This window comes from Ambystoma mexicanum, chromosome 7p, assembly GCF_040938575.1.
Source record: "Ambystoma mexicanum isolate Mex_15411 chromosome 7p, UKY_AmexF1_1, whole genome shotgun sequence".
Taxonomy (NCBI): Eukaryota; Metazoa; Chordata; class Amphibia; order Caudata; family Ambystomatidae; genus Ambystoma; species Ambystoma mexicanum.
The window spans coordinates 257,926,090-257,950,773 of record NC_090939.1 but is presented as its reverse complement, the minus strand read 5'-3'; the positions used below and the strand labels follow the sequence as shown (position 1 = coordinate 257,950,773).

The 24,684-nt window shown below is 41.9% G+C and overlaps 1 protein-coding gene across 2 annotated transcripts in view; it reads left to right on the top strand.

The window, feature by feature from the left end:
* LOC138525980 (trifunctional purine biosynthetic protein adenosine-3-like) overlaps positions 1 to 24,684 on the top strand; it is a 615,458-nt gene that overhangs the window by 170,984 nt on the left and 419,790 nt on the right. For both annotated transcript variants that reach the window (XM_069636272.1, XM_069636273.1), the window contains exon 6: positions 6,434 to 6,559. In XM_069636272.1, coding sequence (XP_069492373.1) covers positions 6,434 to 6,559 — 126 coding nt within the window. The remainder of the gene's footprint in view (positions 1 to 6,433; positions 6,560 to 24,684) is intronic.

Sequence of the window (24,684 nt, the reverse complement as noted above, 5' to 3'; positions counted from 1 at the left end):
GTTGTGTTGTTTCTGTGACTTTCCTCGAAAGCACACACCTTATAATAATATGGGGATTTAACCAAAATTATTGACAGAATTTTTAGGTTTCTTGTTTTGAATGCTTATACTGCCCCTGCCCATGCATGCACACTGGGGCACACCTATTGTTTGTATTTAATGCCATTAGTGCTTCCATCAGTGATGTCATATGTGATGTCATTAGTGACATCACGAGTGGTGTCATCAGTGATATAATCGCTGATGTCATCATTGTGGTCATACGCTGTGCAACAGAGGTTGGGTAGTTATCGTGTTTTTGCATGAATTGTCTGCCGAATTTCAACGGATTTGTTGCTATGTATTTTTCCCATGAAATCTGTTCACATTAACTCACTGCATTTGTTGCACCACTGCATATGTTTCACCCACTCCGAGCAAGGACTAAGTGGTGGCATGACCACAATGAAGCCATGGTGAACCTGTGGGTCCCTAAACAACTCCAATACCACTTCCATTAGGGAAGAGGCAAATGATTCAAAGGAAGGGAGAACGGCGAACCAATATGGAGGAACACAGAAAAGCCGAAGAGCCAACCTGACATGTAACAGAGAGGGTCCCAGCATGTTGTGCAGCCCGGTGATGTTATCCCTAACCAAATCAGGTAACGGGGAAAGCGGGAGACCAGTGAGGTGTACCGAAGATAATAACTGGAACGTTCATACTCATCCCAGTCAGGACGAAGCGCTAAGAATACTGAAGAGAGTGAGAATCATTACTGGAATGCTCATACTGGTCTTAGTCAAGATAGAGTATTAAGAAGACTTCAAGAGAATGAGACTCATTACTGGAACGCTCATACTCGTCCCAGTCAAGATAAAGTATTGAGAATAGCTGAAGAGAGTGAGAATCATTACTGGAATGCTCATACTTGTCTCAGTGAAGATAACGTATTGAGAATGCCTTATGAGAGTGAGAATCATTACTTGAATGCTCATACTCGTCTCAGTCGAGATAAAGGGTCGAGAATATCTGATGAGAGTGAGAATTGATACTGGAGCCCTCAAACTTAACTAAGTCGAGATAAAGAGTGGACATTAAATAAAAGGAAGATATTACGTTTAAATAAAGAGAAAGGAACAAACTTGCCTAATGAAAGAAGAGGGGCAAAATTGACTAGAACAGAAGAAGAGAGTAAGAAGGAAAGAAAGAATAATCAACTAAAAGATATAGTTGAACACTTGAAGAACCCAGTATCAGAACTGTATTATTTGATAAAAAATAGTTACTAAGAACTACCTACAGATACTTTATTGAACTGAACTTGGTGGAAAACCAGCTCCTGTACTTTTGTTGTTCAATTAGTGGTAGGGTCAGGATCGATTAGTTTGGACAGTGGACTGATCTTGATTTGGACTCTCACTGACGACTGACTTAGTTAGCTTTGTTAGGTAGGGAACACCCTTAGTGCATGCAAAGATAGGAGTTCTCAGCTTTCAGTTAATAACCTACAGCAATGAGATGAAAAGTCAGAGTCCATGTTCTTCTTCTGACTTGCCACACATGTCAAACTAATAATTTGTTACCAATGTGGCATGATGCAGGAAGGAGTCGCACAAAAGGGTGGCATGGTATGAACGCTTCTTTATTAAACAATAAGAAAAAAAGGCATATCTCTCCCTATTTTAAAGGGTATTCCCTACCTAACTAACGAAAACTCGGGTTCTCGTCGTCAAGGTGCTTATCCAAAAAAAAAAGTCCTGTCCCCTGTTCAAAACAACCTAACTCTAGCCCTACCCTTGTACACACAAAACAATATAAAGAATACCAGGTGAAGAACCCTCTTCTCCTGGTTAACTGATATCCATTTTAGAGGATGTGCTTTAAAAGTCTTAACTAAGATTTTGTGTTCCAAAAAGATGTAGAATACCAGGAGAATGAATCCCTTCTCCTGGTTCACTGGTTAGGCTTTTTGATGATATGTTTGGCAACTGTTGCCCTAGATTCTGAATCAACAAAGCTGTACTGGGAAACCAGTAGAATGACGCCCATCTTCTAGTACACTTAGCTTTTGGTGACAGTGTTCCTTAACAGTTCTTATTAAGCTTTGTGCTTCTCTCCAGGCTTCTTCCACTGTTAATTTAAATGTCCCCCAATGTTCTACTTTCTGTGGTTCAATCGCTTTTGGATCAATTTTGTGAGAATTTCTAAGATGAGGAAGATTTTTCAAGGCTTACTTCACTTTGCTTACTGTTACATTAAGTATTGTGATGAGGGAGATTACTCCTGAGTCTTTGGTTATCTTTGCCAGAATAACTTAGGTGGGGGAGATCACTCCCACGGATTTAGTAGGCTTTGCAATAATTAGTGAGGTGAGTGAGATCACTTCAGAGGCTTGTTCCACTTTGCTCCCTCTAAAAGTAAGTACTGCGATGTGGGAGATCACTCCCAAGTTTTAGTCCATCTTGGTTACTTTTAAAACCATTACTGAGATGAGGGAGATCCCTCCCAAAGATTTCTTCTCTTTGATTGGTCTTACCACAATTATTGAGATGAGGGAGATCACTCCCAATGTCTTGATTAGGTTTGCAGGAATTACTGAGAAGAGCGAGCTCCCTCCCGATGTTTTTATAAGGTTGGCAATAATTACTGAGATGAAGGAGATCACTCCCGATGCTTTGGTCAGCTTTACAATTACGAATCTAGGGAGATCACTCCCGATGCTTTGTTCAGCATTATCAACATTACTGAGATGAGGGAGATCACTACCAATGCTTTGATTAGCTTTGCAAGAATTACTAAGACGAGGGAGATGAATCCTGATGCTTTGATCAGTTTTATAATAATTATTGAGACAAGGGAGATCACACCCGATGCTCTGATCAGCTTTGCAACAATTACTGAGACCAGGGAGATCACTCCCAATGCTTTCATTAGCTTTACAAGAATTACTGAGACGAGGGAGATCACTCCAGATACATTCATTATTCTCCCACAAACCCCTACCGGGTCTACTGTGGTTCCAGACACCACATTACCGGTTCTTCCTGAGATGATGGGGACACTCTTCTGCTTTGGTCATTCGCCGCCACTCTTTCTTAGCTTCCTATTATCCCGCTTCGGTTCTGCAGGGACTCCGGTTCTTAAATATCAGTATTGTTAAGGGACCTTCTGGTCCCTTAACAATACCTCGCTGAGGTCACACTAACGTAAAATGGTCTGCGTTGGTCGGGCCTCCTGGATCTCGAGGCTTCCTCCAACCTTTCTGCAACGTCCTCTCAACCAAGGGCTTGATTCTCCATCCTGTGTCTTAGCTGCCGGGTTTAAAATTCCCAAGCAGGTGCATCTTCATGCTGGCTTTTCTCTGGTTTCCCTGATCTCTTTTCAGGCAGTCCTTAGTCAGTTTATATGCTTAGTAGCTCGGTCCTCCCCAGCGTAGTGAAATAGTCCCTTGTCTGTATCCATGATACAAGCTTCAGGCCTGCTCTGGGCCAACTCTCCCCAGTACCTTTGATATCACATGAAGGAGTAATTTGTATGACTCCTGTAATCTTCTTCTTCACAGTATTTTCATAAGACAATGGGCCTCGTTCTAAGTGTGCCGGTCCGGTAACAACCGTGCCGGTAAGCCCACTGGCATGGTTGTTACCAGCCCGGCACACTATGACTCTGCGGGCAGGAGCCATCCCACCCGCCTGGTCTGACCTGGCGGCCATAACGGCATCCGTCCGCAGAGTTTCACGGAAGCACCTGCACCGTCAATGACGGTGACGCAATTTCCGTGGTCCCCATTCCCATTGAGTCCTATGGGACTGAATGGGAATGGGGATTTACATTTACCGGCGCCTGACTTCTCGGAACACCAGGGTCATAATAGTTCGGTGTTACGGGGAAGTCAGGCGCTGGTAAATATTCCAAGTTCGGTGGCAACCTGCAGGTTTTACCGGCACGGTTACCGCCAGACTTGTAATGAGGCCCAATGAGTTAGGTCTTATAGGATGAAAAAGGAGGAGTGTCACAATAACATATGGTAGCACTGTCAGAGCTTTTTCCTACAGATTTTAGAGATTTTAGGGACTCAAAGGTAAGAGGGTTAGGGAGTCAGTTCTGCCCACCCCCATGAGGAGAGTCTCTCCCTGTGAGGTCCTCCTGCTTTTTAACACCCCTAGGGGGAATATCGGGTAGTGGCCTCACCCCCCTGGCCTCACAGAGAAGAGCTCCCGCATTGGGAGAAGTGACATGATCCCATGATTCGTCAAACCAAACACCCATTGCCCTTTGTCCAGTAGATGTAGGCACTGCGGATGTTTAACCTTTTTTTCCTAACTCCTTGTTCCTCGATAATTTTACAGTAATTGTATCCAATAACAGAAATTCATGCTGTAGAGTGGTGGTTTGCCGATTTCCACAACCTCACAGGCACTCAACATCTCTGCCTCTTCTTTTTTCCAGATTCCCTCACTCGACTCAATTGCTTTCCCCTCCTTAACCTTCTACCATTACCCCCTATCATTCCTTGCTTTGTGTAACTCAGATTTGTTTCTGAGTGGGTCTTTCAGCGCTGTTGCTCTAATCTTGTGCGATTATCATGGTCTTCCCCAGATAAACCGAAAATGTTCTACCTGTAACTGGCTCCCCAACCCACCCACCAAACCCAAAACCTCACATGGTGTCTTCTTTCCCACTCAAGACCTCTAACCTGATGTGATTGCTATCGCTATTGGTATTTATATAGCACCTATGACCAGGCCCTCTAACTGCTGTCATTCAAAACAATTAGTGTTCCACTACGAGTGACTACATAAACATAAGAGTTTTGAGTCTCTTTCTGAAGTTGAGAAGGTTATTAGATATTCTAAGGTCCTAGGGGAGTTTATTCCAAAGCTTGATGGTATCCTTTTTCCTTCTCCAAATAGTGTTTTGAGTTCTTTCATTTTTGCCTTCTGCAGGTATTATTGCAGGAATTGCTCGCATGGAGCAAAAGAAATTGTGTCTTCTCATTTCTGAAAAGTCTCTCTTCTGCAAAGCACCAAGCCCGATATACATGATGTTTTAAGGAGCGACTTTGTTGAATATTTCTAAAATTACCAGATGGATTTACCCCAAACCAGTCAAGGAAATTAAGTCAATGTCAATGCTTTGTGCCCAAATGGTTTCTTATTTGGTGCAAATGTGCCCAGCGGTTTTCGCGCAATTACTGTTCAAATACTGCACATTTGGGAAAGTGAATGTTTTCTTAATAACATTTTTTTAACAAATTGTTCACACAATTACCAGTTTGGGAGGGCCCTTGACAAACGTTTGGTTTCGAACATGTCATCCAAATCCATCCAGCAAGTTAAAGTTATTAGCCTCTCTCAGCCTCTCTGCTGAAAAGCACAGAGGCCAATATAAAGGTTTTAAGGAGCAGATGGCACCTCTTTCTCTGTTGAATATATTAAAAACTACTGGATCGATTGACCCCAAACTAGTCAAAGAAATTAAGTCAACGCCTTGTGCTCAAGTTGTTTCTTTTTGGTCCAAATTTGCCCAGCATTTTTCTCGCCACAGCTTTACAGAAAATCCACTTTTTCTCAATGGGAAAATGAATGGGAGCAGGCTGAAAACAAAATGAATGTTTTGTTTTCTTAATAGCTTTTTCATTTTTTAAAGTATTATTCCCATAATTTTGAGTTTGGGGAAGCGTGGGGCCTTAACAAATCTTTTTTTTTTTTGGACAATTTCCTCCAAGTCCACCCAGCAAGTCAAAGGTTATTAGCAATAGAATTTCTGGTACAAATGGTTGATTTTCATTCCTGAAAACCCTCTCCTCTGCAAAGCACCATGGAATATATAGCTATTATTTAAGGAGCAAGGGCACGCCTATCCCAATCAAATATTTAAAAAACTGCTGGGTAGGTTTACCCCAAACTTGTCCCAGTCAACGCTTCATGCCCAAATTATTTGTTATTTGGTCCAAACTCCATCCAGCAGTTTTGCGCTTCGGCTTTACCAAATTTGGACATTTTCCCTGCAGGAAAATCAATGGGAGTAGGCCAAAAACTGTGTTTTTTGCTCTCTTAATAACCATTTATTTTTTAACAAATCTTTTCTCAAAATTACCAGATGGGGGGGGGGCGTGACAAATGTTTTGTTAGGAAAATGTCATCCAAATCCATCATAAATCCGTGTAGCCTTCACTTGTATACCACCTGCTCTGCAATTTTGCTGAAAAACAAGTAACGCAATAAATGGGTTTTAGCAGCAGATTTTCTATTTGAATTTAGAAATCAATGTATCTATCGTCCAGGGTATGTCACACATGTTGCCTGTTATGTAATGTTGGATCTATGCAACAAATCCATTGATTGCGTTTATCTGCTCAGCCTAAATTAGGAATGATACAAGCTTCTGTTAAATCGGTAGTCTGTACGATTTGCTTTTGCCTGCAATAATGATCTGAATTTGCTCTCAGTGCTTGTGTTTCAGTGACGGTATCACGATATCCCCCATGCCGCCAGTGAAAGAGCATAAGCAATTGATGGAAGGAGACAAGGGCCCAAGCACAGAAGGAATGGGAGCATACTGCCCCGCCCCACAGGTAATGTAGAATGAGCCACCAATTTTGTTTCTCATGGTATCCATGTATTAATACGTTTTTTAAAACACATATGACAGATATGATCTTAATAGGAATTATATGAAAAAATACCAATGAATTTTGATGGTGTAAATAATGTCTTCAAAGACAGTTGCCTTCATTACAAGTTTGCCAGTGCAGGAAAAATGCTGGTAAAATTGCTGGTAATTCCGGCACCAGCACTTTTCCTGCACCAGTAAATTACATCTTTGCTGGTGGGGGTCACTGATTTACCTCCAGCCAAGAGCTAGAGGTAAATCAGCCACCCACCGGCAAATCAAGGCTGCAATTACCTTCATGGAGTCCTACGGGCATAGTTGGAATGGGGATTAACCACCCTTTTTGCCGCTTGTAATATCCCTGTAACACCGGTAATACTGGGATATCAGGCGGCAGAAATGGTAAGGCAGTTTCCTGGTATCCTAGCCTGTGTTTAGGAAATACCCGTTTGATTTAATTTATTAAAAATGATCCTGACCAGCACCATTTTCTTAATTTGCTTTACGATTGTGCTAGGTAATTCAAAAGTTATTTTTTTCAGTTGCAGAGGATGTGAAATGTGCTTTCCTAGATCTCTGCAAGATCTCTGATCTGGTTTTGTGGGCAGTTACTGACTTGAGAATGAGTTGGATTCTTCAGCATTTTCACATAGCCCTTCTGTTGTGCACATGGCCTGTGCTTGGCATATGCATAACTACATCTCCTCTTTGTGGCAATCACTCCAATGGTTATCTGCATGCTTGGCATTTAAATAAATGTCCACACCAAAAAGACCCCTGCTATTTCCAAGAGTAACTCAGCTATTAAGTCCTGGCAGACATTCGTTTCTTTCACTAATTCACACAAATGCATCAATGTTTCTTATATCAGAGACCTAGATCTCCACTACCCTTCTACTTCAAAGGTGGGGAATATTGTTATTTCCTTAGTCTGGGCAGCTGTTAAAAACAGACCTCCATCAATCTCTGGTAGTGCATTCCAAGATGGAGGATCAGTGTCTAGAAGCAGTTTAGTCTGCTTAGAGAGCTTTAGAAATGTTTCTACAGACTCACTTGCTCACGCATTCTCTTACACCGTCATCCATTAGTGCATAAGTACCTGCCACATGCATAGAGAAGAGCTTTCTCGCGAATTTTAGCAATGCCTCAATCCTTATTCTACATTAGATATATACAAAATATGTTCTATAGATGGTTTTATTAACTGCATCACACGTATTCTGACATCTAGAGTGGAATTCTTTCCAGACAAAACAAATTACCTTTTCAAAATGCTCACTGCCTGTTTTAGAATGGTGATTACTTGGCAACAATAATTGTGGTTTGCAACATTAGTTAGAAAGAAAGAGCCTGTCCGTAATTCGCCCCATGGGTGCAGAATTGGCTGCCATTGTTTTCCTTTCCTATACGTTGCCAGGGAAACACACACGTCGCACAAGGCATAAGGTGTGGATCCGCTATATCACCATTGCATGAGCCCACTGATTCATTAGCCATCATTCTTACTTCTGAAAATAGCTTCCAAGCACTGATTGGGGACAATCAGAGTCATGCAATTACAGTATTGTCCCTTCTTGTAATCAGGGGCAGATAATATTGGATTGTTATTTTAGGTAGGCTTTATAAGGACTGAGAATTAGATAAAGGAGTTGGATTATGAATTTGTTAATGTCAGTCATTGCTGGGAAGACGAGAACCAGCTATCTCAATCTAACGCTGATCAGAAAATGCACTTGTATTACATTGCCAAGGTATGTCTTTGGAAATCTACTACGGCAACACATCTTTCTTTGACTCCATTGACAACTGTAGTTGGAGTACCCCATTTAACAGAAGACCTCGGGAATTTAGGAATAATAGTTAGATCATATTTTGTATGTAAAGGATACCTTTTGTGCCTCTTCCTTTGAATGTGTGTCATATTCTTAGACAGCTGGGAGGAACTCGTTACATCAATTTCTTTCGTATGACCGCCTTAAAACACATAGGGCCTCATTATATGTTTGCCGGTCCGGAAACAAGGGTGCCAGTAAGCCCACCGGCACCCTTGTTTCCGGACCGGCAAACTACATGTCTGCCTGCCGTGGCCACTGTGCCCGACAGGCCTGAACCTGCTGGCGCAGCGGCCACGGTAGGCAGACGGGTCACGAAAGAACCAGCACAGTTAGCAACGGTGCCGGTGCTTCCGTTTCCCCACTCCCATTGAGTCCTACTGGTAATGGTAATGGCGACTTACATTTTACCGGCGCCTGAGTCTGGCGGCAACCCACTGGTAGCACCGGCAGGGTTACCGCCAGACTCGTAATGATGCCCATAGTCATGTTATCATGGTATTCCTACAATTGAGAAGCCCATAACTTGGGAAACCACATGGGCTGCTCACAAGATGAGAAAGATAATTATGTTGTCCAGTTCCGTAAGCTTATCTGGCATAAAAGCCACCAAAGCGCAGATAAAAAAACTGAAATATAAGATGTATTTATATATTAAATTATTAAAACAACAACAACATTCTTTGGACACCTTACGTCGAAGTCAACTTATATTCTATCCTAATAAGGGATCAGGAATTACTTGCAGGAGTAATGGTAAGAGTCGACCAAATTCTATGCAAATGTCAAGTAGAAATAACCATCATATATGCAGTGCATAGCACACAAAAAATGATGCTGTAACATTTACCATTGACGGCCTGGAGTGGCTGGAAGGAGGCACGTTTGTTTAGTGGCGTTTTTTAAGGGGTGGAGGATCCTTGGCTAGTACAAGACAAGAGTGGCCATTGCTTTCACTCTGCTAGAATTAAAGGGCATAGTCAATTTTATTTTTATTTTGCATTCATTTCAGAGCTCAAAACCCAGAGGCATCTAGGCGCTAGTTACAGAAAGTGCATAGTACATTAGAGAGGTGCAAGGTTACGCATATTAGTTGCAGGCAGAATAGGTGAGTGTATACAGGCTAGTGAAGCCTCCCCTCATGGTGCGGGGGGCTCGCTCAAGTGTACAGGTACAAATAGGTAAGATGCAACATAAAATGGATGCACAGATAGGGAAAGCCTCACCTCATGGTGCAGGGGGCTACATCAAATGTACAGGTACAACTAGGTAAGATGCGACAATAATATGGGCCTAGGTAAGTGAAGAGATGTCAAAATGAGGGATAATGTCAATGAGGATAATGAGCATATATGTAGCAGTAGAGCAGGGTAGTTGTGGCACTTTAGCAAAGTCAGAAGAGGGATACCTGAGTCCAAAGAGCAAACATAGCCAATGAGCGAGAGGGTAAGAGCTGGTGGTAAGGTTAAAGCTATCCTTAACTTGAAGGACTAAAGGAATATTAGAGAACAGCCTGCTAGCCGCCACAAAATGGGCATGGCGGCAATTGATTGGCACATCACAGTGGTGCAGAACAAGAACTGATTTTCATGCTCAAGTGAATGGAACAGCGACATGGAGAGGGGTCACCCTCCAGCACCGGACAGGTCCAGACAGGAGCCTTAATGTCGGCCTTGGTGCTGGGACTGGATCTCTCGCTGCTGGACAGTAAACTTGAGTCCACAGCCAATCCGGATCACTGCGAGAGGGGAGGCAGGGGAACACCTCAGCAAGGGAAGGCAGGAAAGAATGGCTGATACTGGACACAGGTCCTGTCTTTATATATTCTGAGCTTTTCTATGTTTGTGAATTGTGCCTCTAGCTCCATTGAGAAAATGGTATGGTTGCACACAATGCTGCTCTTTCAATGGATGCTACCTGAAATATTCCACACGTTGCTCATCTGACTGAAGAAAGCTGTTTGACTGCCACAATACACTTGATTCTATGGGGGGAGGGAGGGTGGGATGCAGTGGTAGAATGGGCTGGGATAATGAAGGCCTTCTCTGTGGTGACCCATAGGATGTGAAACTCATTGGTCCCCTTCCTGTCATACATCATGCCGAAAGAGTTAGAGGTCACATTAAACATGTCATTACTCATAAACATGTGATCTGGAAAGAAATAAAGATTTATAAACATGCATGGTGAAGAGTTCATACAGTGATTAAAATTGAGTGCTAGTGTTCCTGAGACACTTAATCGTGTGTGTGTGTCCTTTAAAATGGAGGAGGAGCTATGGCGGCTAACCCTGGAAAAGTTTCTGAATAAACAAATACATTGATCTCCATAATCATTTTCATAACTTCTTAAATGCATTTGTGGTACTTGACCTGTATCTAATTCAGAATTTGAAATGCTATTCTCCTAGTGTCACACCAAAGATATTATCAAGCTATCACACCTCCAATGTAGCTACAGTGGGGGTATGATTTCTTAATAATATCTTTGGTGTGACACTGGGAGAATAACAGTTCAAACTGTCCAAACCAAATTGTCCAACAGACAAGTTGTCCAAATCTTGTTCAGGTATGCACACAGCATCATTAATGATCTATTTCGCTTTGTCCCAATGCCTGGCTAAGTGAAACATGCAGCAATCTCACCACTATCTAAGAAGCAATCCTTTCATAGCAGCGACAGCAACCTCTCTGAGGTGCCGTTCCCCACGAACCCACCAGAGCATGCTACAGCTAAAATCATAGACCATAAGATATGAAAACCTTGACAACTACCAAGCCAGTTCTGATCTTCAAGGGATACAGAATTGGTACTCATTTAGATGGGCGAGGATCTTTGGATGTTATGGAGTCAGAGTTCTTGTCCTCCCTATCAGTAGCCTTCGACATGGTCATCCATGCAATCCTACTTGACAGCCTGTGCACAATTGGACCAAGAGGCCATTCTCTCTTATGAATTCATTCCCTTTTGCGAGGTAGACATCGTACAGATGCCAAACCCCTTTGCTATCCCCTGGAGCCCCATTACTTGCAGAGTATCAGTGATCCTCCTAATTCCTTACATTCTTTAAGTTTTTTTACAAGACTCCTTGCAAACTGGATATGGGACCAGGGGTATGAATTTTAGCATGCCTATCCCACCCAAGTCCTTGTCAATTTGGATTGTTGCCTGGGTGTCGTCACTTCTCTATTCAGGATATTGACAGATGGATGAGTGGAAACATATTGAAGCCAAATCCTAATAACCATTCTTGGAACTTCTGGTCAGAGCATAGTCTTCGTGTTATTCTGGACACCAACATCGATAGAACTCTGGAGATTAGCATGCATCACATCTAGATAGAACCACATCTAGATAGTACTGTGAAGATTACCATGAGTCACATCTAGATAGCGTTGTGGAGATTAGCATGCATCACTTCTGGATGTATAAATAGATATCATATCTAGCAATAATTGCCTATGAATCTAGGCCCTTAATTTATTCAGTGAGAGATGGTGTGACTTTCCTGTGATTATCCAATTTGTTGGTAGAAAAATGAGTCTGGAAATAAGAACATCTTAGGCCAAGTTAAACACTTTTAAAGAAAAGGCAACGTCATTTGTTGTTTAAAATTAATGGGGACAAATAACTAATAATTCAAACCCTTCCGGGCAGTAACAGTTTCATTTGCATTCCGCTGTTGCCATGAAATGATGGGACCCATTCTATGGCACAGCAATTCTACGCAGCTACCTAGGGCACCACATGCAAGGGGGCAAAAGTAGGAATCTCAGATTGGTTGATCTCCTTCCTCGCTGACCTCCCTTCCCAGGTGCTCCTGGGGTCTTTCTCCTCCTACACTATGCTATCTGTGTGTGATGTTCCCCAGGGCTCTATCCTCTGCCTTAGCTTTTCAACATCTACCTTGCATCTCTTGCTTACCTGATCTCTGCCTTCTGTCCTCGTTTCCAGTGTTACGCAGATGACACACAACTCTTCTTCAAGCTCCCCTCTTCCTCCTCTATCATCCCTGACTGCTTGTGTGCTATTCAGTCTTGGTGCACCTCGAATGATCTCTGTCTTTATGCCATTAAGACCAATATCCTTCCTATCAGTACACCTGCTGCCTGTTTCCCTCCTACACTCTGGACGTTCTCTATGAGCTCACCTCCCTCTCCTTCTACTGAGGCCAGAAGCCTTGGGGTCATCTTTGAATCCTCCCTCTCCTTTACTCCTCACATCTTAAACCTTGCCAAGAAGGCCCACGTTCAACTTCAACTCCTTAGGAGCATTCTCCCTTTTCCCCACCTTCCTCCAGAAGCTCAATGTCTCTAGGGCTCTGGACCTCTCCAGGCCAGACTCTCTTCTCCTCCTCCTTCTCTCTTCCCCTCCTGTGCTAAACATCCCCGCTGTCACTGATATTGGCCTGATCCCTCAAGAGTCCAATAGGGTCCTGGCCTTCTGCCCAATTGCCCCCAGCACCACCTCTGCTCTGCAATTACCTGTTGGGCGGTAGACCTCCCTCTTTGCCTGGGATGCCTCCACCCATGCACTTACCTGTTTGTCGTCCCCCAATGGGCACCTCTGGCACATCGGCCTATAGGGGACCCTAATAGCACTTACACCCAGTTTTCCTCTTTCTTCACTGCAAAGCCTGGTAGGGCTTGCAGGCCTGCTGTGGGGCCTGCCCGTGAACGCTATATGTCTGCCGACAGTGATGTGAAAAGAGGCATGTGGTGGGCCAAAAATCAAGATGGCATGCAGTCGAGAATTCACAAGTATATGGTGCACAGCTACCAGCCCTGACCGCCTTTCCTGAGCTAGGGGAACCACCTGCTTGTGCTGGAAAGAAGACCATGGCCTTCTGAGACCTGATCCTCAGAATCGGGTGTAGTGGCTCCTTTGGAGGCTCCAGAGACCCCCAAAGACGGGTCTATCAATAGAGGTGGCATCAGGAGGAGATATAGCTGGGGATGCCTCTGTGCCGCCTTGGCAGCTCTTTGCCTAGCATCTCTGAAACCCTCAGTTGGCCGGTACTGTCTCGATGTCCCATGAGGGGCTGAACGGAAGTGCTGTTGTAGGGATGGGGCTACTGAAGGGTGGACCAGAAGCAGTTGGAACTGAGCCTGAACCAAGGATCGGGGGTAATTAGCCACAAGGAGGCGGTGGAGTCGGGCCGCTCCAACTCGGTCCCCACGGCCATGGTGGGAGAACCGAGAGAACTCTGGTGTTGGCTGCATACTGGTAAGCCAACACAGATGGAGAAGAGAATGAGGATAATATGCTGCAGCATTTGAAGCTCTGAGTGTCCTAGAGATACCGAGAAGGTATGGAGAACGATTGTAGATGGGTGTGATGCAGTGGATGAACTGTAAGTGCAGTAAGGGAGACAGAAGATCCTTGTTGGGCAGCTGAGGTCACTCAACAGTAACCAGAGAAGAGCCCACATATTCAAGGGACACCTGCAGTACAGGCATAAGCATCTAACTTAAACACAGATTGGACATACACTCTCTAACTGGTGGGTCTCTGGTGGAGCTCCTACACAACCACAATTCTTCAAATGCCAAACGCACACCCAAGAGTAAAGCCTCAAAGGCAGGAGACATTGAATTGCTGATCAAGGCACAGCAGAAGCCAAATGAAAGGCCCTTCCAGGTACCGGTGCCGGTCCACATGCAGCCCCCTTAAGAGGAAATGCTGGATACTCCAGGAACAAATCAGGATTTGCTCTCCTTACTACCAGAGTTGAAGGCACACATAAAGCAGTACTGAGAAGCTTTCACACTCAATTTCCAAATTAAACCACCACATAGAAAACTTAGGCTAAATGGTCTTGATGATAGTGTGGGAACAAACATATGAGCGCACAATACTGGAAACACTTATAACTGAGCAGAAAAGAATAATGCAACAGATGCTACACAGATGGGAGGATGCTGATAATATGTTGTGCCGTAACAACAGTCACCTGAGAGGGATTCCTAAAACAATCTCAGATGAAGACCTGGAGGAATATGCACAAAATCGGATTTCTTTCACAATTCTGGGTGACACAAGTGATTTTGCCCCCCATCTCAACAGGACCCACAGCAGGTACAGCACAAATCAGCAACTTAAGAACCTACTCCCAGATGTTCTGACTCCGGTTAATTTCTTCCATACGAAAGAGACTGATGGCCATATCTCAGAGATCAGCCGACATCCAGTTCAGCGATTTCCAAATATTCCTGTTTCAGGACCTATTACCAAAGAATCTATGGAAAAGGAGTGGCCTTCATAAGGTGACAGAATGGCTCCAATGTAAGGGAATAAAGTATCGATGGGGCTTCTTATGCAAAGTCCTCTTTGACCTAGATGGAACCCTAAGATCGATTACAAAGCTGGAAGATGCTTGCAACCTCTGGGGAGAGTCCCACAAGGAAAATAGTGGGGGGACAGCCCATCCCCTTGGCTGCCTTGCTTGCACCAGGGAGCAAGAGAGAAATGCCAAACAAGGGGACCATGAGCCAAGATATCCAGGCTCCATGAGAATGATACCAGCTAAGTATCCAATCGGAACAGTATGACATGGGGGAGAAGGACGTTTGGGACAACCGACTAGAAAGGGGCAAACACTCAGACTCTTTTCTTCCTCTGATTCTGGTGTGCCTCTCCTTCCTCCTTCTATTTTTCCTTCCTTCTCTTGTGCTTCTCTCGCTCCCACTCCAGCTAATTTAAAAAACAAAGTCAGATGTTTCTGCAGTAAACTGAAAGAAATGTGTTGCTTGTTCGCTAAAGGATAGGAAAGTCTAGTACCCGTCTAGACAACAGCACCTTCTTTGTCTTTCTATGGTCAGCTGCTGAGGGCTTTTCAATATAACCATGTGTTCTGTGTATATCATCTCTAGCCTCCTCCTCCACCTATTTACCTGATAACAAAGAATTACTGAAGAAGGATCCATAGTTACTGAAGAAGGCACTCAAATGAATTGATACTACCAACTTAAAAGGCATATATATATATATATATATATATATATATATATATATATATATATATATATATATATATATATATTATATATATTCACTCTGTTAAGGGGACGTTATGGTTCACAGTAAAACCAAAAAACACTTGACATTAGCTAATTATGGTAAGCTAAGCAACCATAACTCGAGCCACCTATGTGCATTGCTAAGACTAACACCCAGGACATGAAAGATGACATCACACATGTCATTGATGACATCACTGATGACATCACATGTGTATTTATTTTTATGAAAACTCTGTAGAAGGGTTTCTTATTATAATGTTGACCAAAAAGTGTCAAGGGTAATTGGAATAAATGTAAGTGGTCAAACATGACATTTTTGTGAAATGTTACTATTGACCATGTGTAACTATAGTAACAGGCTGCAAACGCTGAGATTCTGCATGCGCCGTAAGATTAAAAAAAATGGCAACTACACACGAAGACGATAATTCAGTTATGAAGGCAAAATGAATGGACAATTAAAAAAAATGTACATCTCCTGATTTCAAACAAGAGCAAAAGAACATGCTAAGTGATACACAAAGCCATTTGGGCAAACATAACGTTTCAAACAAGAAATATTAACGCTAAAAAAGGATGAGTGTAGTCATACTCTACAAATGCGGAACCTATGCACTCTGCATTATTACAGGAAAAATATAACAGCGCAGAAAGATAATACTTCAGTTATATTGTCACAATTAGATTTTCGGTAATGTAAAATTAAAACGTGGTTCTCTGTAGAGTGGTCAAAAGTAAACTTACATAATATTTACTGCCTCCATTCTTTTTCTGCAAGTCAGACACCAATGTATTTGCACCGAAGATTCTTCGTGGACTGATAGTGCATGTGCCTTACAAACGTTTTAAAACATAACCTTATCAATTGCTATTTTTTTTTACCCTTTCATTCCTTGAATTTCTTCAAAGGTTTCCCTTTCGCTCAAGGTCAAAAAACAATTGCCCCTTATACATTGACTCGGATGTGTGGGCCTATTGAGTGTCCAACCAAAAAAGCAACTCATGTGACCTTCACTCAGAAGGCAAGTATATTCTTACTTTGCAACAACATATTGAAATCCAATTATGAGAACCGCTACTCCCATACACCTCCAGAATCGCTGTTTCCAGCTAACAGTGCAGATGGTGGCCTTATTTTTCAAACCTTAGGACGCCAGTCTGATGGCAATATTATTCCAAAAACATTTTAACCCACACGCACTAATTGGTAGTGGTACAGTGAACACGAACTTCCATTTAAACGTATGACTTTGGTGACAAGAAAACTCCACTTTTTCAGTTTTTGCTCCCACATCCCATCTCAGCCTCCTTAAACGTCACCTTCTGAAATAGTATTACATAAGGATGACAAGTGCAATGCTGTCTTGTTTTGTATGCGTTTCTGGCGATATCCGCGTACACCAAAACATGAATAAAAGATGGCGGGGGCACCGAAGAAAGCTGACGTACTTCACGCTGTTCCACAACCAATCAGGGAAAACCCCACATGTCCGCGCGCACCAACTTTTTCCCCCATTCAGTCTAAGGGGAAAAGAGACGTTTTGAGAACTCCCCCCTTATAACTTTTCCCCCCCTGGCCCAAACATCACCAAACTTTGCAAAGAAATTCAGAGTGTCCGATATACTTTTTTTTGCAAAGTTTGGTGAGGATTCGTATAAGGGGAGCACAGTTATAAGGCACCGAAAAAGTGCTCTTCCTATGGAAACAGCAACTTCACCATAACTACACAGCCACTAACGTGGCAGTCTAATATGCTGCATTGGTTGTGGGCAGGGCCTAGAGATTTGGATATATATCCATAGATATTTGAATGTATGGGTGTACATTGGCTTATAACTCCACTGCTTATAAGGTCATTCTTGGGTGCATGGCCTTTGGCCATGCACCCAATACTGTACACCCTCCCCAGAACCATCTGACTGCTAAGCAATGCTACGGGTGTATGCATTGCTGTAATATGATGTGGTGGTTCTGGCCAGGGCCTAGAGTTTTAGGAGTATGGCGTACAGTCTACGGCCTGCAGCCATGCACCCAAAACTGTACATCCTGCCCACAACCACTACACTATATAAAATCCATGTTGCCTTATAACTTTAGTGCTTATAACTTTGTTCTTGGGGGCATGGCCTTCGGCCATGCACCAAAAACTCTACGTCCAGGCCACAACCACCACAGCATATCGCACCCGTTGTGGCTTGTAACTTCAATGGCCTTCGTCCATGCAACCAAGAGTCTAAGTCCTGCCACAACCACCACAACATATCGCACCCATTCTCGCTTGTAACTTCACTACGTATAAATATGGTCTTGGGTGCATGGCCTGGCCTTTGGCCATGCACCCAAGACTCTGGGCCCTCCACACAACCACCTGATTGATGTTTAATAGTACGGGTGTATCTATAGCTGTGATATGCTGCAGTGGTTGTGGCCAGAGGCTAGGGTCTTGGGTGTAAGGGCATATATATGTGAATGCATGGGTGTCCAGTATATCAAACCCATAGTGGCTTATAACTGCAGTGCTTATAAATGTGCTTATAATGCCTATGGCCATGCACCCAAGACTCGGGGCCCTGGCCACAACCACCGCAGCATATCACACCCATGGGGGTGTATAAATTAGTAGCACACCCATACAAACAAAAATAGTAACTACAGCATGTACTCAATTGCAATGTTCGTTAACACCACGCGTGTCCTTAGAAAAGTTTGAAGTTGCCTGTGCACAGCACGGACTGAAGTACTATCCTTATTAAACCCCTCATTTTCAGTACTTACAAACAGTCTGGACAAGGCGGGCATGGCGAATACATCATTAACAGCTGCCGCCCGAACAAGTACAGTATTTCACTCATCTCTTACTCTCTGAATCTCCCCAAGCACTGTAGGAGACCAAACCAGTTTCCGAAACAGCATTTTGCATGGCGAATGCATCATTAACACCTGCCGCCCAAACAAATACAGTATTTCACCCATCTCTTACACTCTGAACCTCCCCAAGCACTGTAGGAGAGCAAAACAGTTTCCGAAACAGCATTTCGCCTCTGGCGACCGCGCTGTCGTCGGATCCAAGATGTCGGGCGCATCCACACATTCTGATGCACATCACGGCTCGCTGCAGCCAATCGGCGAAGACGTCGCGTGTCCGCGGTCGTAACGCCACCCCCTGGCCAGTCGGTATCTTGTCCGCAGAGCGAACAGGGAAGTGTGACCGTGGAGCAGACATAGATATCACTAATTTTTTGAGACATATTTTCGGGTAGTTTTAAAGAAAACTACTGGACAGATTGTCACCAGATTTACAAAAGCACGCTTTTGGGACCAAGTCCCTGCCCCTGTGCAAATTTGGTGAAAATCCGTCCAGAGGTTTGATCTGTAGGCGTGCGCAAAGTTTTTCCCCCATTCAGTCTATGGGAAAAAAAGATGTTTTTCGGGCCCCCCCATACCTTTTGCCCCCCTGCACCAAACATCACCAAACTTTGCAAAAAAAATTCAGAGTGAACCATATACTTTTTTTTGAAAAAGGTATGTTAGTCTTTGCATTTTATGAAAATTTACTACATTGCATAATAGACAGTTTACCTCTTTTTTTACCCTCATATTTAGTTTACAAACCAGGGTACTGTGTATTTTGCTCAGTTTCTGTGTTTGCTTTTCTAATCCTTGGGTCTGGGGAAAATAAATCCTTGTCGGATAAAAAAAAAACCCTTCATTTGCTATGGTACTAACTACTTCCTTGTTTCCTTTGAGTGTTTCCTTCATCTTTCTGATTAATGTTATGTTTGTTGCCTTCCTGATGATTTTTAACAACAGTTAGATACCTGTAGGCGTATTCTAACTGTGCATTTGTTCCTACAGATCTGTGATATTCATTTATTTGTGTCGTTGTTATATCCTGTTTCCTTCTTCTTTCTGATTAATGTTATGTTTGTTGCCTTTCTGCCAATTTTTAACAACAGTTAGATACCTGTAGGCGTATTCTAACTGTGCATTTGTTCCTACAAATCTGTGATATTCATTTATTTGTGTCGTTGTTATATCCTCTTGGGCAGTTAGATACCTGTTGGCGTATTCTAACTGTTTGTAGTCTTTTACATCATTTTTTGGCAATCTTGAAGTACACATTATTTATTAAATTTTGGCTTTAGGAAGATTAAATACGCATTTGTAAGATTAGCTGGCAATCTCTGCTTTAGAGTAATGGTGCTATCATTACATTCCACCCATCCACATTTCTTTTTAATGTATGCAGTGTAGTGACCTGCATTGGTTGTAGCTCCTGCATGGTAGATTATACCTATTGTTGTAAAGGTTTTCTTTCCAAGTGACACTTGACCGTGTGTGAATCCAGTCAGTTTGCAGTTGTTTTTGGCACCATATGCATTATAACATAGAAGCATAAGTATTATGTAGGCACTATGTGATTGTATCAGTAAGGTGGAGCGATTGTCTGAATTGCAAATAGTACATCATCTGCCATGCTTTACATTCTGTACAAGTTGCTGAAATGGAATGCTTTCACAATTTGTTATGGAAACATACACAAATCGCTCATTTGAGATTTCTTCCTGTATCACATTGCTACAGAGAGTGCATGTATGTTTCCCCATGTACGAAATCTGGAAGATTTCATTTACAGGTATGGTTTTGTTTTCCAATACTAATAGTAAGTACATTAGAAATTCTTGTGGATCTTCTTGTGAGTTCACAGTGAATCTCACAATTCCAGCACAGTCGTCCAATTTTTGCCGTATTCTATGAACACTGTATGTGTTGTCAGGATTGCTTGTTGCATTTCTATGAAGCACTAACATTTGCAAACACAATTGGTCTGTACTGTGCAAGTAAATATTGTAACAATTGGTGGCAATTGAAATAGAATATTCATTGCTACATTTGCATAGCAATTTACCCCACTTTCATTTGCAAATTTGAATGGACCAGATAGTTCTGTATCTGAGTGCATTTTTCGGAATTTCTGTTCCTTCTTTGACGACGTCCCTGGTTTACATTCCCTAAAAGGTTCTTCTTTGTTTGTGGTAATTGCTGAAACTTTAGCTTGTTTTCTTTTCTTTGAGGAATTTGCTGTTGGATTCTGTTGCATTTCTGTTTCATTTAGTTTTCTTTTACCACGTTTTAATTTATCTGTAACAGGATATTGTTTCAGAAGAGGGGTGTACAGTGAATGCAGTCTATTGTATTCTAGAATGCAAGGAATATCAGCTTTGACTTTACTTGCATCAAAGTTCATTAGCAATAGACCGTCAAGTGTACGTAAGCGTGATAATGCTACGTAGCACATGCCTTCCTTAAAGACTGTGTTTCCTATATCTATCAATGCTTTGTCTAAGGTAAGACCTTAGGATTTATGAATGGTAACTGCATATTCAAGAGTTATAGAAAATTGCTCTCTGCGTACATACATGTCTTTGAAGAGAAGGAATCGAGCAATTGAGCGCCCTATCCTTTTCACTTCTCAAACTTTATCAAAGCAAATATTGACAAACTGAATGTTGCAGTCACGTGGGTATGATTGAAAGCCAACAACTGTACCTAGTGCTCCATTAACTAGCCCTTGCTCGACGTCAAGGTTACGTTTAAGCATTACTCTACAATTTAAGGATAATTTTAATATTTTTTCCAACCCAGCTGTGTTGGAGATTGAATTTTTTAAACTATTTAGTCTTGTTGTGGCTAGCTCACACATGGGTACTTTCATACCATGTACGTCTAGTTTGTCTGTGGCGCTAATTTCCATTATTGGTTGCATTTCTTTATTTAACATTGTTTCATTGAATTTGAAACAGCTTGCAAGAGTTGGCATTAAGGCCATACAATCGACATTTTTGTGCGCTATGTGTTCCAATACATCAGTTGCACATGCATTATCACCATAAAGTGCATGAATGTGCCGGTTTTTCAATACAACTTGTGCTTCTGGTGATAGTACACCAACTCTAATACTTTTTAAGATGCTGGCATAAGTGAGATCTGCAGATTGCTGCATGTTCTCAGTTCATTCTCTGTATTGGAATAGTTGCCAAAGGTTGACATTACCTATGCTACCAACAGTTTTCTGGCAGAGTTAGTGGCCTAAGGTTTTAAAAATAGATTCACCTTTCACTTGTGTCAATTATAGAAGATCTCCGAAAACAATAATGTGTTTCCCTGCAAAGAGTTCTTCGTTGTTACGTTTAAGTACTTCTTGCAATCTGAGGTGAATCAAAGCCAACATTAGGTTGGAGACCATGCTCACTTCATCTATTAGTAGCATTTTCATTTGTTTTAATACTCTGCGTAATTCCATTGCAGCTTCTGCAGACAGTTTGTAATAGTCTAATTTATTTTGATGCTCTACTGGAAGCAGTAGTAATCGGTGTAAAGTGACATTGCCTATGTTGTAGGCAGCTAAACCTGTGGGGGCCATTAGAACAGCTGACAGTTTGTTGTTTGTCAATTGTTGAAGGAACTTGCTGATGATTTTGATTGAGAATGTTTTCCCTGATCCAGCTTCACCACTCACGTACAGCAGTATAGGTTTGTAATTTTGGCAGGTACATTCTTTATTTTTGTGTTGCACACCATGTAGAATTCGTTTTGTTACGTCTTCAAAAATGGTGCGCTGATCTTTGTTAAGTTTTGCTTGTTGTACATTTAAGTCTTCTGTATCTTCTTAATACTGATACATGGTGTTTTCTACTTCTGCCATAGCTACTTCAGCCTCATTTGCTATTAGTGGTTGTCCTAGTGGTTCTTGACTTCCTGTTACAGAAGGTTGACTACTGTCGGAAGAGTCCTTATCTAGTTGGGCCTGAAGTTCTTTTTCCTGTGCTGCTCATTGTGTAACATCGTTTTGTACTGCGTAAAGTTCACATCAGTGATAGCGCTTTCATTTGCTTTGAAAGCATCTTCATAGCAGTCATAGTTTTCTAGTATGTCTTCCTCTTTTCTCCATGGTTTGAAAAGTTGTAACAGAGACATGTAATATAGTTTTTTCTGTTGGGGAGTTTTTAATGACAATTTTACATGATTAATTAAGCTTTGTTTGGTAAGTTTCACTAAGCTCCCTTCACAATCGGTCACTCTATATCTACGTTTGCTTTCATCGGGTTTTACATTATTTTTGTATGCAAAGTTTTGAGCTATGTGGTATAGACACATGCTTTCCAAAGTGCTACTGCTGTTCGGATAGTATGTGTCCAGTAAATTGTTTTTTAGAATGTCTTGGCTGTTGGGATCATTTCTGGCAATTGTTTCTATGTCCTCATATGATTTCAGCACTCTTTTTCTAGATTTTGCAGGGCCAAGATTAGCCATACTATGTTGTCTGATTTTCCATACAAAGCAGTACCGGTAAAACGATCTGCTGCTTCATAGGCGCCACATTCTCTATGAGAGAGCATTTTTATGCCTAGGCTGTACAATTTCTGTGATAATGTTTTATCTGATGCTAGGTCATCCCAGAGGTCTTGAAGCTCTGTTTTTTCTGCTTTTGTTAAGTAGGCTGTAACATATCGTGCAACAGCAGTTGAATTATCTGCAATGTACTGCACATCTATGTTTGCATTCCATATGAGGGCAATGATTGCATTGTAATCATTGATATATTTTGATTCTTCCCTTCTTTTTATGTAATACATGTTCTTAGGTGATTTACCTTTAACACTATGTCGAACTGAAGACTTGAAGTTGTTTACTTCACCTGTTTCTGTAACTGGTCTAGGAAAGCCAAAGCGGCATTTGGTGTAGTATTTACCTTTGTTTTTGTATTTGCAGCGACAATATTTGCCACATTTGTGTCTTTGAAATTGTAAAATCTACCCATGCAGCTCACTATGTGTGTGTTGTGAAGGGATTTCACAAGTGACATATTTTTGGATAAACTGCAAAACAGTGCTATCACTCTCGTGACCAAATTTTGGTGCACCTTTGATCCATAACAGCATGTGAATATGTGGTGCTCCTCTCGCTTGATATTCTTTTCTCCAAAAGAAGTGTTGCACTTCTCCAAGGGGAGGAACAGTTTTATTGCAAATAAAGTGTAGCATGGCAATGAAACGATGATGGAAATATCTTGACACATTAACTGGATCTAGCGAGCAAAGAGCAAAATTCTCCAGACGTTAACATATCTATGTTGTTTTTGGTGCTGTTTGCTATGCGTAGGAACTCATGTAAATCTTCCCATGCATATTCTGCACAACTTAGCGTAACAAACCAAGCCGGTGGTCCAAGGTTTCTGATCATATAACACACGTCTCCGTGCCGTCGGAACCAGCATTCCTTTGTACCACGCATGTTTGCAAACAAATTTGTTATACTTGATTGTAAAACCTCATCTTTTTCCTGTACTTTTTGAATTAACTGCATAGCTGACATATTTTGAAAGTGGGTTCCAAATTTCAAAATGTGCGCAACTCCGTAATATAGTGTTGCTAATTCACTTTCATAGAGTAGGTGGAATATGTATTCCACATTTTGTCTAAATCTGGGATCTTGTGAATACATTCGTAATGAGCGGTATTCTGATGCCCCAATCTGAGTGGGTCTATCATTGTATCTTCCACCTCTGCCAGTAGGAAATAGCAGTGGAAAAGCATGTGCTTCTATACTTTTTTCCCATATACTCATTGGTGACCCTTTGGTTTGTCGCATTTGGTAAGTTTCTAGTGCATCATCTATGCTTTCATTGGAATGCAATGGACGAATTGTGTAATGGTCCAAACGAGTGAATACTGTAGCAGGATCCAGAAGTTCGAGATGTCCAGTTTCTGATGGCTATTGAATTATTTCAGTTGTTTCCCTTAAGCTTTCGTCAATATTTATTTCCTTGTAGTACTTGTTATTGTCTTTTAGATATTGCAATGCTTGTCTAACTTTATGTAAGTCCACCAGTTGTTGCCAAATTGTTTTGTCCTTTGCTGATACACCATTTACCAAGACTATTAAAGAATGCTCTATTGAACGTTGCACTCCTAGAGTGTGTACATTTTCCATTAGATCTAATGGCAAATAAACGACTTTGCCACAAATGCCTTTCACCAATTCAGAAGGTAATTTTGCTGATTTTGGGTGAAGGCGTATAATTGCTTGAAATGGGTGAACTGTTTGAATTATTATGCTCTCATACAAATTGAGTTGTTGCAGGATCTTTGGTAGTGGGAACAATTCCAAATTATTTGTAATAGCATGTGAAGGAGTGTGGTTGTTGTCTAATTTTGTAGTACAGTAACTG